The sequence below is a fragment of the Neofelis nebulosa genome, chromosome 1 (genome assembly GCF_028018385.1).
Source record: "Neofelis nebulosa isolate mNeoNeb1 chromosome 1, mNeoNeb1.pri, whole genome shotgun sequence".
Taxonomy (NCBI): Eukaryota; Metazoa; Chordata; class Mammalia; order Carnivora; family Felidae; genus Neofelis; species Neofelis nebulosa.
The window spans coordinates 220811249-220826961 of record NC_080782.1 but is presented as its reverse complement, the minus strand read 5'-3'; the positions used below and the strand labels follow the sequence as shown (position 1 = coordinate 220826961).

At 41.1% G+C, this 15713-nt stretch overlaps 1 protein-coding gene across 2 annotated transcripts in view; it reads left to right on the top strand.

Moving 5' to 3' along the window:
• Window positions 1–13383: 13383 nt before the first annotated feature.
• Window positions 13384–15713, top strand: part of SUCLA2 (succinate-CoA ligase ADP-forming subunit beta) — a 43124-nt gene continuing 40794 nt past the window's right edge. Inside the window, exon 1 of one of the 2 annotated variants that reach the window (XM_058685385.1) lies at window positions 13384–13523. In XM_058685385.1, the coding sequence (XP_058541368.1) occupies window positions 13434–13523 (90 nt within the window). In that variant the 5' untranslated portion in view covers window positions 13384–13433. Of the gene's footprint in view, window positions 13524–13661; window positions 13879–15713 lie in introns of those variants that run through there. The other variant, XM_058685376.1, reaches the window with a different exon arrangement.

Here is a 15713-nt window from a genome sequence, read left to right as displayed (position 1 = left end):
TGAAAATACATGTTATTTAAGCCAGTTAGGCTGGGGTACTTCTTATGGCAGCCCTGGCTGCCTAATACAATGGTGAAAGACTAAGATTTGAGAGAAGCAAGGATATCACTTTAAGTCATCACATTGCTGGAGATTCTAGTAAGTGCAACCAATAAAATCAAGAAATATCAGTAAAAGACCGTTAAGTCAGGAAGGAAGAAGTAACTGTCTCCATTCACAGAATCCTAAGAAGTCCACAAAAAAGCTACTAAAACAAATTTAGCAAGTTTCTAGGATTCAAGGTCAGTATACAAAAATCAATTATATTTCGATATATGGGTAGTCCCAACTTACAATGGTTCTATTTATGATTTTTTTTTTTTTACTTTATGATGGTGTAAAAGCAATACACAATCAGTAGAAACCATAATTTGAATTTAGAATTCTGATGTTTTCCCAGGGTGGGGACATGTCATGTGGGCAGCAGGTTGTGATGCTGGGCAGCAGCAGTGAGCCACCGGTGCCAGTACCTGTGCAACCATTCTGTTTTCCACTCAGTACAGCATTCAGTAAATTACATGAGGTATTCAGTGCCTCATTATAAAATAAGTAAATAATAAATAATATTTGGGGCGCCTGGGTGGCGCAGTCGGTTAAGCGTCTGACTTCAGCCAGGTCACGATCTTGCGGTCTGTGAGTTCGAGCCCCGCGTCGGGCTCTGGGCTGATGGCTTGGAGCCTGTTTCCGATTCTGTGTCTCCCTCTCTCTCTGACCCTCCCCCGTTCATGCTCTGTCTCTCTGTCCCAAAAATAAATAAAAAACGTTGAAAAAAAAATTAATAATAAATAATATTTAATAAATTCAGAAACCAAATTCAAAACCAATATCCTAGAAAATATAAAATACTAGGGGATAAATCTGGCAAAAGATGTGCAAAACCTGTATACCAAAAACTATTGAAAATCACTGAGGGAAATTAAATAAAAGGAGAAAAATACGTGATCATGGACCAGAAGTCTCCATATTGGTTTTTTTTTAAGTTTATCTATTTATTTTGAGAGAGAGAACACACACCAGTGGGGGAGGGGCAGAGAGAGGGAGAGAGAGAGGATCCCAAGCAGGTTCCACGCTGTCAGCACAGAGCCCGATGCAGGGCTTGAACTCACGAACCATGAGATCATGAGCTGAAATCAAGAGTCGGATGCCTATCGAACTGAGCCATATGGGTGCCCCAGAGGACTTCATATTGTTAATCTGACAAATCTGTTCAAATTAATTTATATGGTTTCAATGATACCCCAACCAAAATACCAGGAGGCTTTTTTTCCCCCAGTAGAAATGAACTGATTTTAAATTTTATTTAGAAATGCAAAGGAATAGAATAATCAAAACAAGTTTTAAAAAGGAGAAATCTGAAGGATTCTTACTACCTGATTTCAAGACTGAGGATAAAGCCACACTAATTTAAAAAATATGGTATTTATAAAAGCATAGACACATAAATCAATGGACAGAATGGAGAGGTCAGAAATAGACCTTTTTTGACAGACGGTGTTAGAACAACAACAAAGGATCATTTAATTTATACTTGGTGCCACGTATAACAAACAGGTCATTCATAAAGGACTATTACTAAATGAAAACACCTAAAAGTATATATTTTCTATAAAAAAATATAAGAGCATATCTTTGTGATCTGGGTAGGCATAGATTTGTTAGATATGACACCAAAGGTATGATCTGTTAAAAAAAAATTGATAATTTGGACTTCATCAAAATTTAAAACTTACTCTCTTTGAGAGACACTATTATGGACTGAATTGTATTTCACCCCTCCCCAACTTTATATGTTGAAGTCGAACCCCCAAATATATTTGATTACGAGGACTTTGGGATTTAGATGAGGTCATAAAGGTGAGATCCTCATGATGGGATCAGTGCCTTTATCAGAGACCAGAGAGCTGATCTGTCCCCAACATGTGAGGACATAAGAAGAAGGTGACTGCACACTAGAAAGATGGCTCTCACAAGAATCTGCTGGCACCTTGATCTTGGACTTCACAGCCTCCAGGACTGTTAGAAACAAATGTCTGTTGTTTAAGACACCCAGTGCATGGTAGATACTTGATTTTAGAAGCCTGAGGTAACTAAGACATACAGTATTTTTAAAAATGAAAAGATAAGCTGCAGACTTCAGAGAAAACTTTGCAATCACATTTCTAACAAAGGATTTGGATCTAGAATATGTAAGGAATCCTCAAGACCAAAAACAATAAAGCTAACAACCCGATAAATAAATGGGCAAAATGATTGAGCTGAGATTTCACCAAAAAGAGATATGAGTGGCAAATAAACACATATAAATATGTTAGAATGAATAAGATTTTTTTTTTTTTTTTTAACCACAAAAACTGGTAATACCAAGTGCTGGCAGTCCAGTTAGAATTCTCATACATTGTTGGCAGGGGATGTGGGAAACAAAAGCAAAAGAAAAAAATTAAATTTCCTTACTGCCTACAGCCCACTGACAAGTCCTTGAAACAGGCAGAGTGGCATTCCTCTAGGAACTCAGATGCCTCAGTGATGATACTTTGCTAAGGGGCCAAAGGGAACCTTAGCTTAACATTATCCCCAGCTCCGGGATCCTGTAAGTCTATGACATATAAAAATTCCTTTGGAAACTTGCTTTATCTCTACCCTCCCCCCCAAGATATATGTTAGCAATCATCCTCCAAGAATATGGCCCGCTGATACACATCTGAAGGGTCTCATTACTCAGCTTTTACTAAGCATTAATAAATGACCTTTTCCTAACAATAGCTAGCCCTCTCAAGGTCCTGGGAACCTTGCTTCCAAAATTCCTTAGAGATTTAATACTATCCATATCCCCCTCCCAACTTGAAAGTATATAATCAGTCACTCCTCACAACCCCAGTGCAGCTCCTTCTGCCCATACGTCCTGTCCCTGCACTTTAATAAAACCACCTTTTTGTAACAAAGTGGTCTCAAGAATTCTTTCTTGGTCATCGGCTCTAAACCCCAACATTTATTTCCACATCAGTGGGAATGCAAAGTGGTACAGCCACTTTGGAAAGCAATTTACTGTTTTGTATAATGTTAAGCATAGGTTTATCCTACAACTCAGCAATCCCATTCTTAGAAATTTACCCAGAAGAAATGAAAACTTATGTTCAAAGACCTATATGCAAATATTAGAGTGGCTTTATTCATAATTATCAAAAACTGGAAATAATTCAAATGGTCTTCTATTGGCAAATGGATAAATCAGCTGTAGTACATTCATACAATGTAGTAAGTTCGTACAATAGAAAACTACTCAGCAATATAAAGGAATAAACTTCTGATATATTTAACATGGATAGATTTACATTATATTAAGTGAAAGAAATCAGATATAAAGAGCTGCCATGTATATGATTTCGTTTATGTGACACTCTAGAACAGATGGAACTACAGACATAGCAAACAGGTCAGTTTTGCCTGGGGCTGAGCTTGTGAAGGGACTGACTCTAAGGGCACAAGGGATGTTTGTGGATGAAGGAACTGTTCTATATTTTGATTGTGGCAGCGGTAACATGACCATGTGTTTGTTAAAACTCACAGAACTATGCACTAGAATGAATTTTACTATATGTATATTACACCTCAATAAATCTGACTTTAAAAAAAGAAACCAAAAAAGAAAAATGCAATATGAACTTGTGGAAAGAAAAAGTTGAGTTGCAATTCAGCGGTGCAGAGGTTCAAGGCAGCACAGAGCTAAACTGCTCTATTTACCAATGTCAAAAGTTGTCATCCTTGTGTGTGGAGCTGTTTTCTGAAGATTGTGGTGTTTCCTGGGAGCTAGTCTTAGGCTGGAGCCTGAGCTGGGGGAAGGGGAGGGGTGGGTATGTTCTAGGTCACGCATTCCTGTTAAGGAGAGTAGGCCACTCCTAACATGTAGTAGGAAGTCAGGGGCTAAAGGAGTGGTAGGTGAGGACAGCCTGTGATATTCAGAAGTCACATTTAGTAGCCAGTTTAAAGTTTTCTCTTTTGGGTTTATAATTTCATTTTACCATCCTGAAGCCTTCAATAAAGTCTGGTTGTATGTCACAGCCTGGTCTTGCCTACACTTTGAAGAATCTTGTAAAGATGTGAAAAAAGAATAGCATCAGCCCAGAGAAGCACTAAGGTCAAGGAGAATGTCTTTGATCTTGGTGTCCTGGGGACTCAGAGCAGTGACTCACCTGTAAGTGCCCTATAGACAAATGCTTAAACAGAAGCTTCTCTCCTCATTACTGATGTGGAGAACCAACAGCAAAAGAAAAAAAATTAGATTTTCTTATAACTTACAGCCCATTGGCAAGTATGTGGGACAGGCAGGGTAACCTTCCTCTGGGAACTCAATTGCTTCGATGTTAGTACATTGCTAGAGAGAGGCAAAAGGCAACCTTAGCTTGACCTTAGCCTGACCTCCAGGTTCCTGTAAGTTTACTTAAACGTGTGATAATCCCTTTGGAAACTTCCTTTATCTCTGCCCCTTACCCTCCCAAGATACATGTTAGCAATTATCCTTCAAACATACGGCCCACTGATACATATCTGAAGGGTCTCATGACTAAGGTTTTACTAGACAGTAGTAAACGATCTTTCCCCAACAGCAGCTAGCCCCTCATGGTCCTAGAAACCCTTCTTCCAAATTCCTCCTCCCAACTTGAAAGTATATAGTCAGCCACTTTTCACAACTTCGGTGCAGCTCTTTCTGCTCATAAGTCTTGTCCCCATGTTTTAATAAAACCACCATTTTTCACCAAAGAGTTCTCAAGAATTCTTTCTTGACCATTAGCTCCCAAACCGCAACATTTCACGTCAATTATCCGTATAACAAAATAGTTTCAATGTATTTGAGCAAACTAGAAAACAGTTTTCCCTGATACATTTATGCTGTATGTAAAACAGTGGCATGATCCACATGAAATACAAATAGTTATGACGGGAAAAAGACACCATTCATATGTTTATGAATCACACAAAAGAAATGTAAATCAACCCACTTAGTTGATACTTAAGTCTTTTCTGGAGAATCCACATGTCACAATTCCCTTTTGGAGAGTTCCCTACTCCTTGAACAGGGTATACTAGTAGTTACCGAAGCGTGAGAACCTAACACAGCTTCTTATTGCCACATCTCCTTCCTAGTTTATCCAGATTCCCAGTCGAAGGGTAGGTAGCCAGGCACACAAGGGCCCTTTCCCTGCCGGATTCCAGGACTTTACCAGGAGAGGACTGTTTCCCTCGCAGCCTGATCCGTGTTTGATATTCAAAGTTGTAAATAACTCAAGAACCCACCTTACGGTTTTATGTAGTATGGCATTGTATGCATTATAGCAGAATCACAATTTAATTCACATCATAACTCAGATGTACAAAAATAATGACTATCTCTTTCTCTCTTCCTCCTTCCTTCCTTCCTTCCTTCCTTCCTTCCTTCCTTCCTTCCTTCCTTCCTTCCTTCCTTCCAATTTTCTCCCCAAATTCTTTGTCATTAGTTGGGATATGGGTCTGTAGAGAATTCATTAAATATTCAATCTGGTTCAAAAGAGTCCAGTCTAATAATTTAGTCAGGCCCCTTAAATCACATTCAGTCTCTCTTGGCCTTTCAGTCACCTTTCTCCTCCTTATTTTTACTTAAGATGTCCAGATGTATGAAGTTGATATATGAGGCTTGTAACACTTTTGTTTTTTAAAAAATTTTTTTTTTATTTTTTAATGTTTTTAATTTATTTTTGGGACAGAGAGAGACAGAGCATGAACGGGGGAGGGGCAGAGAGAGAGGGAGACACAGAATCGGAAACAGGCTCCAGGCTCCGAGCCATCAGCCCAGAGCCTGACGCGGGGCTCGAACTCACGGACCGCGAGATCGTGACCTGGCTGAAGTCGGACGCTTAACCGACTGCGCCACCCAGGCGCCCCCAAGGCTTGTAACACTTTTGGAAGACAGTTTCCTTGAATCTATGTAGGCTTAACATGTGCCTAGGGATCTGGCAGGCAGGAAATGTGGAGTCCCCATGTAACAACCAAAGTTGGCTATTGGCCAACCTCTGCCTGACCAAGTGTGTTCTGCTTCAGGAGACTAAGAGGCGATATCCTCTCAGAGCCTCAAAATGGAAGTGTGACAAGGCTGGGGCAGAACAAAACAATCTTCTTCTGCCTTCAGTATTGCCCTTGCTCATCTATGAGCCTTCCTTTTCCAGGCTGAAGATCACAGAAAAGAAAAACTGACGTTTCACTCACCTCTTGCCTCTCTATTTACAACTATCCTTAAGGGCAGGGCAGGTCAGAGTAGCCTGGACTTGTTCTTATAGTGGCACGATTCAGGAACAGCAAAAGGGCAAGCCCCAGTGTGCACACCTCTGCTTGTCACATTTGTTAATGTCTCATTGGCCGAAGCAAGTCACGTGGCCAACTCAGATTTAAGAGTGGAGCAATAGTTTCTGCTTCTTGATGGGAAGATCTGCCCTGTTCCATTGCAAAGTATGGATGCAGGGAGCAGAAGAATTTGTGGCTATTTTTACAAACTATCAGAGAGATCTTGGATCCTTTAGCCAACCACAGTTTTCTCTTAAAATGAGAATGATGAGTATCTATAATAGCTTAGAGGGTTATGAAAAGACTTAACTAGGACACCATAAGTAGAAGATCTAGTGTAGTATATGCCCCATAGTAGGCATTCTCTGGTAGTTATCCCCTAAGCAACTAAGGATACAATGTCTTTCGTCTTCACTGCATTTTTCCAGTGCTTACCACCATAGTAATTGCTCAGTAAGTGAATGCGCTTTGTGATAGATTGCATTATTATTCCCAAATATTCACTGACGCCCTTCCCTACAAAAAATGATTGCATATCCCTGCCCATTGCCATGTGATTTGTGGCACATCCTTGGAAGGAATATAAGTCTCTGGCTTATTATTAGGTTTAGCCATTTCACTTCCTTTAATGAGAGAGAGATTACAATATGCCAGCTCTTAGCAGAAGCTTTAACAGCCATTGCTATTTCCCACAAGGTCAACATTTTTGTCTGCTGTAAGAATGTCATATCCAGATAGGAATTGTTCCTTCAGTCTGGGTCCTAGAATGAGAAGAAATATGGAGCAGAGTTGCAGCCAACATGAAACCCCTGACACGGAACATGAATGAGAAATAAACTGTTGTAAGCCATTGAGATGTTGGGGGCTGTTTGTTACTGCAGCATAGTCTAGCTAAAGCAGACAAATACACATTTCTAGTTCTTAGTTGTATTGAAATAAAGCATATATCCTTGTAGATGCTTCACATAAGGGACAATTGTGTTTAAAAGTTTCTCATCTAGTTTCAAAGTAATATCCCTCTGAGACAATTAGACAATAAGAGTTACCTCTACTTTAGTAGCTTGTCATGCTGATTTCCTAAAATGTGTCTTCCTCCCATTATAGTAGCAAGCTTTCTTGCAGCCTTGAATTTTCCTCTAATATAATATAGATGGTGTTTTGTGATAAGTATCAATATTAAGTCGCTAATAGCTGGTGATTTGCATGTTATCTGTTTTCCCAACAGCTTTCATTTTATTAAATTTACTAGGTATTGATTCTTCACAATTACTGCGCCACTGCTAAAAGTACCTTTGGAACCTTATAATACCTTTAGTGCATATTGTTATTGGATGTTGCTGCTCCCAGGCCTCCCTGGTGGACAGAACATGTAAACACACATATTTATATCTGTGATGGTTAATTTCATGTGTCAATTTGGCTGGGCCATGGTGCCCAGATATTTGGTCAAACATTATGGTGGGTATTTCTATGAAGGTGTTTTTGTATGAGATTTACATTAAAACATTGAACTTTTTAGTAAAACAGATTGCTATGACATGGGTGGGCCTCACCCAATCAGTTGAAGACCCACATAGAACAAAAGAGTGGCCTCTCCCGAAAGAAAGAATACTCCAGCCTGATTGGCTTCAGATTTGAAGGAAACAGCATCTCTTCCTGTGTCTCCCACCTGATGGCCTTTGGACTTAGACTGCAACATCAGCTTTTCCCTGGGTTTCTAGCCTGACAGTTCATCCTGCAGATTTTAGATTTGTCAGGCTTCCTAATCCCATGAGCTAATTCCTTAAAACGAATCTTTCTCTCTCTTAGTGATTAAACTAAGGATCTTGAGTTCGGAAGATTATCATGGATTATAGTAGGCTCTCAATGTACACATATCCTTATAAACGGAAAGATTTGACACAGAAGAGAAGGAGGTAGAGATTCGAGTGAAGTAGCCACAGGCTAAGGAGTACCAGGAGCCACCTGGAAAAGGCAAGGAGCAGATTTTCCCCTAAAGAAGGAGTGTTGACACCTTGAATTCAGCCCAGTGATCATGATTTTGGACTTACGGCTTCCAGAACTGAGAGAGAATAGATTTATGTTGTTTTAAAACCATCAAGTTTGTGGCAATTTGTTACAACAGCTGTTGAAGATGAACACGCTTATTTTTACAAACATGGAACCTGGGACTCAGAATATGTGACTTGCTTAAGACCACATAGCTAGGGGTACCTGGGTGGCTCAGTTGGTAGAGAGCTAGACTCCAGTTCAGGTCATGATCTCACAGTTTGTGAGTTTGAGCCCTACATCAGGCTCTGTGCTCACAGCAAGGAGACTGCTTGGGATTCTGTCTCTTGCCATCTGTCTCAAAATAAATAAATGAACTTAAAAAAAAAAAAAAGACCATACAACTAGCATGTGGCAGAACTACAGTTTAATCCAAGTCTACTGATGTTAAATCCAGTGCTCACCCATAGTGGTCACCTTTTTCCTTACTGAGACAGAGAGGATAGTGGCGGAAGGAGCAGGACAGGAATGATTGTCATTACTGGGTGCTTATTAGAAACACTAGGGGAACTCTTCTAGAATACCACTCTAGGTCCCACTCCGGACAATTGAATTAGACTCTTTGGTGGTGGGGCCTAAGCAAAGGTATTTTTAAAAGTTCTCCAGGTGATTCTTGGATGCAGCCAAAGTTGAGACTGGTTCAGGAGACTCTTCAAGTCAATGTCCTCTCAGAGCCTCAAAATGGAAGTATGACAAGGCTGGGGAAGGACAAAAGAATCTTCTACCTCAACAATGGAGCAGTGGTACCACGTTCAGTTCATATTTTCATGTGTGGGAGAAATATGACTATTTTTCTACATCTGAAGTTGAATTCTCATCATTAACCTTATTACATCAAGTGCCAGAATCTTAATCTCTGTTAGATCAGGATCTATCCCCCTCCTGCCTTCTTCGATCCGGGAGATATATATGCAGTGACAGATGAACAGGGAACATCTAGCCTTTGGTATTGTTATCTAACTGACATTTATTGTCACATCCCTCTTCCCATATGCTCTGTGTCATTGTTCTTTACAAAGCTATCCTTCCATGTTTCTACCTGTTGTCTCTCAATGCTTGTCTACATAGCTCTTGAGGGTTCTGCAAGCCTTTGCAGGCTTCCCCAGCTTTGGTAGGATGGGTACATATCCTAAGAATATTATTCAGCTCCATCTACAGGGGAATACTGGCCTGCCAGAGGATTCCACTCCTGTGCTGCCACTGTGCTCAAGGGATTTTGTGTCTCCTTCCAATACTCCTTGTTTTAGATCCCCAAATCTCTTTGGGGGTGGAATTACCCTTCATCCTGGAGACAGTGGTCTTGGAGAGTGCAAAACATAGGGGACCTCGTCAAGGAACCACCACTGTTCCTTGCTTCCCTCCCACTTTCCTCTCTCTATCTTCTTTAGGGACAAGATAATTCCATTTCTAAAGCATCAACTTTCCTAGAGCCCTTCTTGGTTCTGGCTTTTGAAACTTGAAGTTCATTCAGTCCCTTCTAATTCCAAGCGCTTGCATTTACATCTCAAAACCTGTCCTCTGATGATCTGTACCATCATTCTTTCCTTTAGGTGGCGAATACTATTAATTAAGTGGAGTAAAAGGTAAAAGGTTAAATAAAATGATAAGATGATATGAATCTCAGTTATTATCTCAAATTCTCATCTGGTCAATACAGAATTGGGTTCAGATTTTGTGCTGGTAAAAGCTGTGACTCTGGGCAAATTACTCACTGCTTCTGAGCTTCTGTTTTTCCTTCTGTAAAATGCAGGGTTGAGAGGATTACTAAGAAGATGTATTTCTCTTTGCCCTTTGCCACTGCCGTTCTAGGTTGGTCTAGATAAGTGTTTCTACTATTATTTCTGAGGCTTTAAGAGAACTAAGAGAAATCCTGTGTAAACATACAGCTGTCCCATACTCTGTTACTCATCTTTCTTCACCCCCAAACTTTAGTTCAAGAACCTATATAGATCTGGTAACTGTTTCTGTGGCAGAGGTTGGATGGGTAAAATAAAATAAGATGAAAATCAGAGAATTCTGAAAATGTCTTATGGCACCATAAAGGATAGAAAAAAAATGTAAGGATCTGGCAAAAACTGAGTGTTCAGTAAATAGCTATTATTCACTCAGCCCTCAGTAGAAGTTCAGGGTAAGCAAATATATTGGAAGTTGTTTCTGTAGCACTTTGTAATTCTATTAATTCCATAGTTAACAATAGGAAAGTTTATTATTTCTTTTGAGAATTTCACATTTCGTTTCTCTGTAAAAAAAATTTAGCAAGAGTAATTTGAACTACATTTCAAACTTTCCTCCTTCTTTTCGTGACTTACAATACAAACCAAGCGTCTTTTCTGTGACTCGTTGAATTTTCATATTTGTTTCTAAGTTTGAATTAGCCTCCATTTTATCCATTGAATTTTCAAAGTCATACACGACAGCCACTTTCTCATCTGTCGATAAGTCTGCACTCACTAACTGGCTGTGTATCTAGAGTCTCTTAAATCTAGTTAGTGTTAACACTGATAGGCAGTGCCTATCTAAGTCAGCTCTTTCTTCTATAGCTCCATTTACATTTGACTCACATACTGCAAAGTTATTTGTTGAGTTAAAGATTTTTTTTAAGTTTTTATTTTAATTCTAGTTAGTTAACATACAGTGTTATATTAGTTTCGGGTGTACAATATAGTAATTCAACAATTCCATATATCACTCGGTGCTCATCAAGTGCACTCCTTAACTCCCATCACCTAACCAATAGGCCTTGCTCTGGGCAATAAAATGTGCAGGGTAAAAAACTTTAATTATTTTAAAGGACTGTGAAAAAATTGAAGTCTTCTCTTCCTTAGGACATCCCCCTGATTTTCCTGTACACCACCTCGGTCCTTAATCTCCAAGTAGAAGGCAGAAATAGACACAGTGGGAGACTACAGGCCATTGTGTGTGAAGAATAATTCCTTTTTCCCTTCTTCCTCATATACTCTTGCTCTACCCTCCACCTTATCATGTTCTACCTTCTACATTCTGCCTACTACTAGTTTCTGAGATCCTTGCAGATAAGAATTACAAAAGTTTTTGCTGTGGAAAAAGTAGTTTCTTAGTAAAGCAATTTCATTTTTTAAGGCCGATTGTCTAAAAATAAAACAAGGTTAGCAGGTAGGAGTCCCATCATTTCACCTCACTGAATTCTTTTAGTGAGGTATGAAGACATACAGAGCTCTGGTCACAGTCAAGGAGTGCTGAGGAAGGAGTGCACCTCTGCCCCCTTGCTTAGGCTTCCAAAGGAGCCGGCCCCACAAGATCTGCATGTTCTCTTTCTCATTCCTCGGCTTATCCCATATCCCATATTTTTGCTGCTGCTTTGCCTGTTTTTAAGCTAGTATCGAAAAAGACACACCAGGAGACATGTTTAATGGATCACCTGTGACGTGGACTGGAAGGGTGTGAAGCAGTAAGCCTCCTAGAAGAATTCTAGCCTTACATCTTATTTAAGTTCATGGACTTGTTCTGTGTTTACCCATGGGACCTTATTCTGAGTTTACCCTTTAAATAAGCGGCCTTAGACTCAGATGGTTGGTTTGATCTGCTAGCTCAGCTTCTGTGTTACTAGCAATTAAATAGAAATGGCTTGAAAATAAGTACATCCTATTCATAGCTGATGGCATATGTGTTCCTAACAGAAACTGGTAGGTCCCAGCCACAGCTTTTTAGACAGATTATCCAGATTTTTAAAAAAATGTTTATTGATTTATTTATTTTGAGACCGAGAGAGAGAGGGAGAGTGCAAGTAGGGGAGGAACACAGAGAGGGAGAAAGAGAATCCTAAACAGGCTCTGGGCTGTCAGCACAGAACCCAACTGGGGGCTCTATCTCATGAAACGTGAGATCATGACCTGGGCCGAAATCAAGAGCAGGACATTTAAGAGACTGAGCCTCCCAGGCGCCCCAGATCATTCCCCAGATTTTATTTGATTGGCAATGATGGGCAGTAGAAGGGTGGAAGAAGAGACATTTGAACTACCAGTGTCTGTTTTTCCCTTCCCTGTTTCTAACTGCACATGGTGTCTTTTAGTGATGAAAGGAGCCTTGAGGACAGTCCTTCATGAGTGCCAATAAAATGAAAAAGTCCTTGAGAATGTCTTGCCTTTAAAAGCTCAGAGATTCTGGGGGCTGCAAAAAGCCCCTTTCCATTCCATAAGCGGAGAGGCTGCTTGTTTCGGATTCACTTTTTTCTTTATACATCGCTGTTCGGTGCATTGCGCCACTGCACTTCAGAAGCAGGTGCCAGAGTCTGGATGATACTTGTCAGCCACACCCATCCATTCCTGGGTTAACATTTTATACTGAAAACTTTGACACATTTTATAGCTAGATATCCAGTGAACAAGCGCCCAGTCATCCGTCCAATGGTCAATTCTTGATGGGGCACACGTCATCAGGCTTTTCAATTGTCAATGTGTGTATCTCATTAAGAGATACACATAAGAGATACACATAAGACTCTACTCCTCAGATGGGCCTGGTGAAGGAAATTTTCTAAAGCTTCCCAGATGATGCTGGTGTGCCATCTGGATTGGTAAGTAGTGACTGATTTTTTTTTTTTTTTTTTGAAGGCAGAATCGCCTTTTTTTCCCCCTCACTGCTCTATGAACGCAGACATTGATTACTTTTTTTTTAAATGAACCCCATCCTACAGATAAGGTAACTAAGGCCCAGAGAAGTGAAGATCCCACAGATGGTGGCGATGGTCATCTTTCCAATACCACATCTTACCACTTTACTAGGAAGTGTTCAGGTTGCCTTCTGGCCACAGGTTGGCTATTAAGGCTGCGGTGCTGACTTCTAAGGGTCAAAGTTTGCTCCGTGCCCGCCAAGCCCAACTTAGCTTGAGCTGGTAATCCCTGCTGAGAGAGAGAGTCCGCATCTGCAGAGTTAACCGAGGTCCCGCCCGCGAAGGGTGGGGCGAGGGGTGGGGTGCGCGTCGCTAGCAGCTGGGTCGCCGGCCGCCTTGCGCCTCTGCGCCTGCGCACGGCGCCGAGGGGACGGGGTCGGGCTCAGAAATGGCGGCCTCCATGTTCTACAGCCGGCTATTGGCCACAGCCGCCCTTGGAAGCCGCGGGTCCCGGCCGGCGCTGCGGGCCGCCGCCCAGGTATTGCGGCCCAGCCGGCTCTCGCTTGGAGGGCCGGCAGGAGAAAGGGCGAGGTGGGAGACCTGGTTCCTGTGGGCGAGGTGTGAGGGGATCTGAGGCCCGGCTCGGGGTCACTTCGCAGTAGGTGACATTGCGTGACATGGGGTGCCCAGCCGGGCCCGCGGGCGGCGTGCCCTGGAGTGCTGCCTGCCGTGACAGAGAGCGGGCCCATGTTTGCGCTGCTCTGCTCCCGGGCCATCTGGCTGCGGCTGCTCACCCAGTTGCCGAGGGGCCGCAGGGAGGCGGGTGGAGGGCGCTTCCAAGTGGAGGTGGAGGTGCCTGGGCAGTTTCTGCTCCTTTTTCTGTGCCCCGCGAGGTGGGCCGAGGCTTCTGCGGCCCTTCTGTGGGGAGGGGGAAATGCCCTTCACGTGTACTTTCGTGTCCCTTGGGAGCTGTCATAGGTGGGAATGACTTCACAGGACCAGCTTGCTGACTGGCCTTTTTTGGGGACGAGGCAAGAAGTTTCCCACCTCTCCCAAGGAGTTGTGTACTGTTGGTGTTAACCGTGGGAATAAGATGATGTTTGTTAGCTTACTAACTGGGGAAGACAGTTATCTTTTGGATCACTTCATTTCTGAAGAGAGTATAGCATAATAAGCACGGGTTTTTGTTTCGTTGGTGTTTTGTTTCGGAGTGTTTACCGTTTCCAGGTACTGTGCTAAATAAATAAGCATTTTACGTCTCGTTAGGCTTGTAAGCAACGCTCTAAGGGCGTCATTAATATACTCATCATTGATGAAACTGTGGCTAAGAGAACAAGTAATTGGGGCCAGGTCGGGAAGCAGGTAGGGTCAAAGCTAAGGCCTAATTCCAGACTGGCTGGCTCCAAAGCTTGTGTGCTTGAATCTGCTCTTCACTTTTTTCTTCGCTTTTTTCGGAAAAACTTGGCCTGTGTTTTCCAAAGTTGATACAGACTTGTGAAAGGGCATGATTGGTTTCATAAGTCAGTTTCAGGGTTTTAGATTATGTTCTGAAATTAAGTCCTTAGTCGTGACAAAAATGAATTGATTTAGACTTTTATTCTTTTTGGAAGGTGTTCATACTTAAAACTTGGAGATGGTATATACTATGAGTATGCTTCTTAATAAGAGAAGTGATTTTTTTTGGCCTTGAACTTCCTTCTTATGAGTCTTAAAAAGTGCTGTCTAGTTTTCAGAAAATGAGGATTTGGTGAACAAATATGTTTTCATCACAACTTTTATCCTTTTGGAAATTGTTTTAAAAGCTTTTGTCTCTCCATATGGAGATGCCTAGCATGTTGTCTTAATATCTCTTTTCTTCCACTGTCACATTAAATAATACAGATTTAGAATTTGGAAGGCCCTTAGTCCAACCCCTTGCTTTTGTAGATGAGAACACAGAGGTGCAGCGTCCTAGACAACTTGTTCACCGTCACACACTGAGTTTAGCTAATGCTCTTAAACGTTTGTTTAATTCTCTGACCCCTTCTAGTTTCTGTATCTTCCTTATCAGTATATTTCTGATAAAATAGTTCAGGTTATAAGCAGATGAACTAATTTAAGATATTTTCTTAGTTGTCGTGAATCACATTCCCCAGTAACTACATTTACCCACTTTTGAGTACATATTATTTAAACTAGGTAAATCATTGAATGGGTGGTGGGTTAGGAATTTAGCCAGGAATTGGTGGCCTTTTGGCAGTAGGAATCTTCTGAGTGATGATGTCAGGAAAGACAAAGACTTAAATGTGGGAATCCTTGTGATTATGCAGGGATTTGTATTGCCAGTGAAATTAAAAACTGATATTTCAAGTCATAACTTCTAGTGGTGCAAGGAAAGGATTATCAATACCTTAGATATTAAAAAACCTTTAAGGTAGTATAAAAGCAATCAACGTTACTTTACGAATACTACTGATTCTTTGTGAATATAGGTACTTGAAAGAAACTGTAAAAATATACTCAGAGCTTTGTGTCACTCACTGGTTTGCCTTGAACTTTTTTGGGAAAAACTTCAAACTGATAGAAATGTGCCAGCAGTAGTACAGTGAGCACGTAATTGCCTTCACCTAAATGTAACATTTTGCCACATTTGCTTCATCTTTATAAAATTGTATTCATGTGTGTGTGTGTGTGTGTGTGTGTGTGTATAAAATTCCATTCCGTTTATTTTTGCTCAACCATTTGAGAG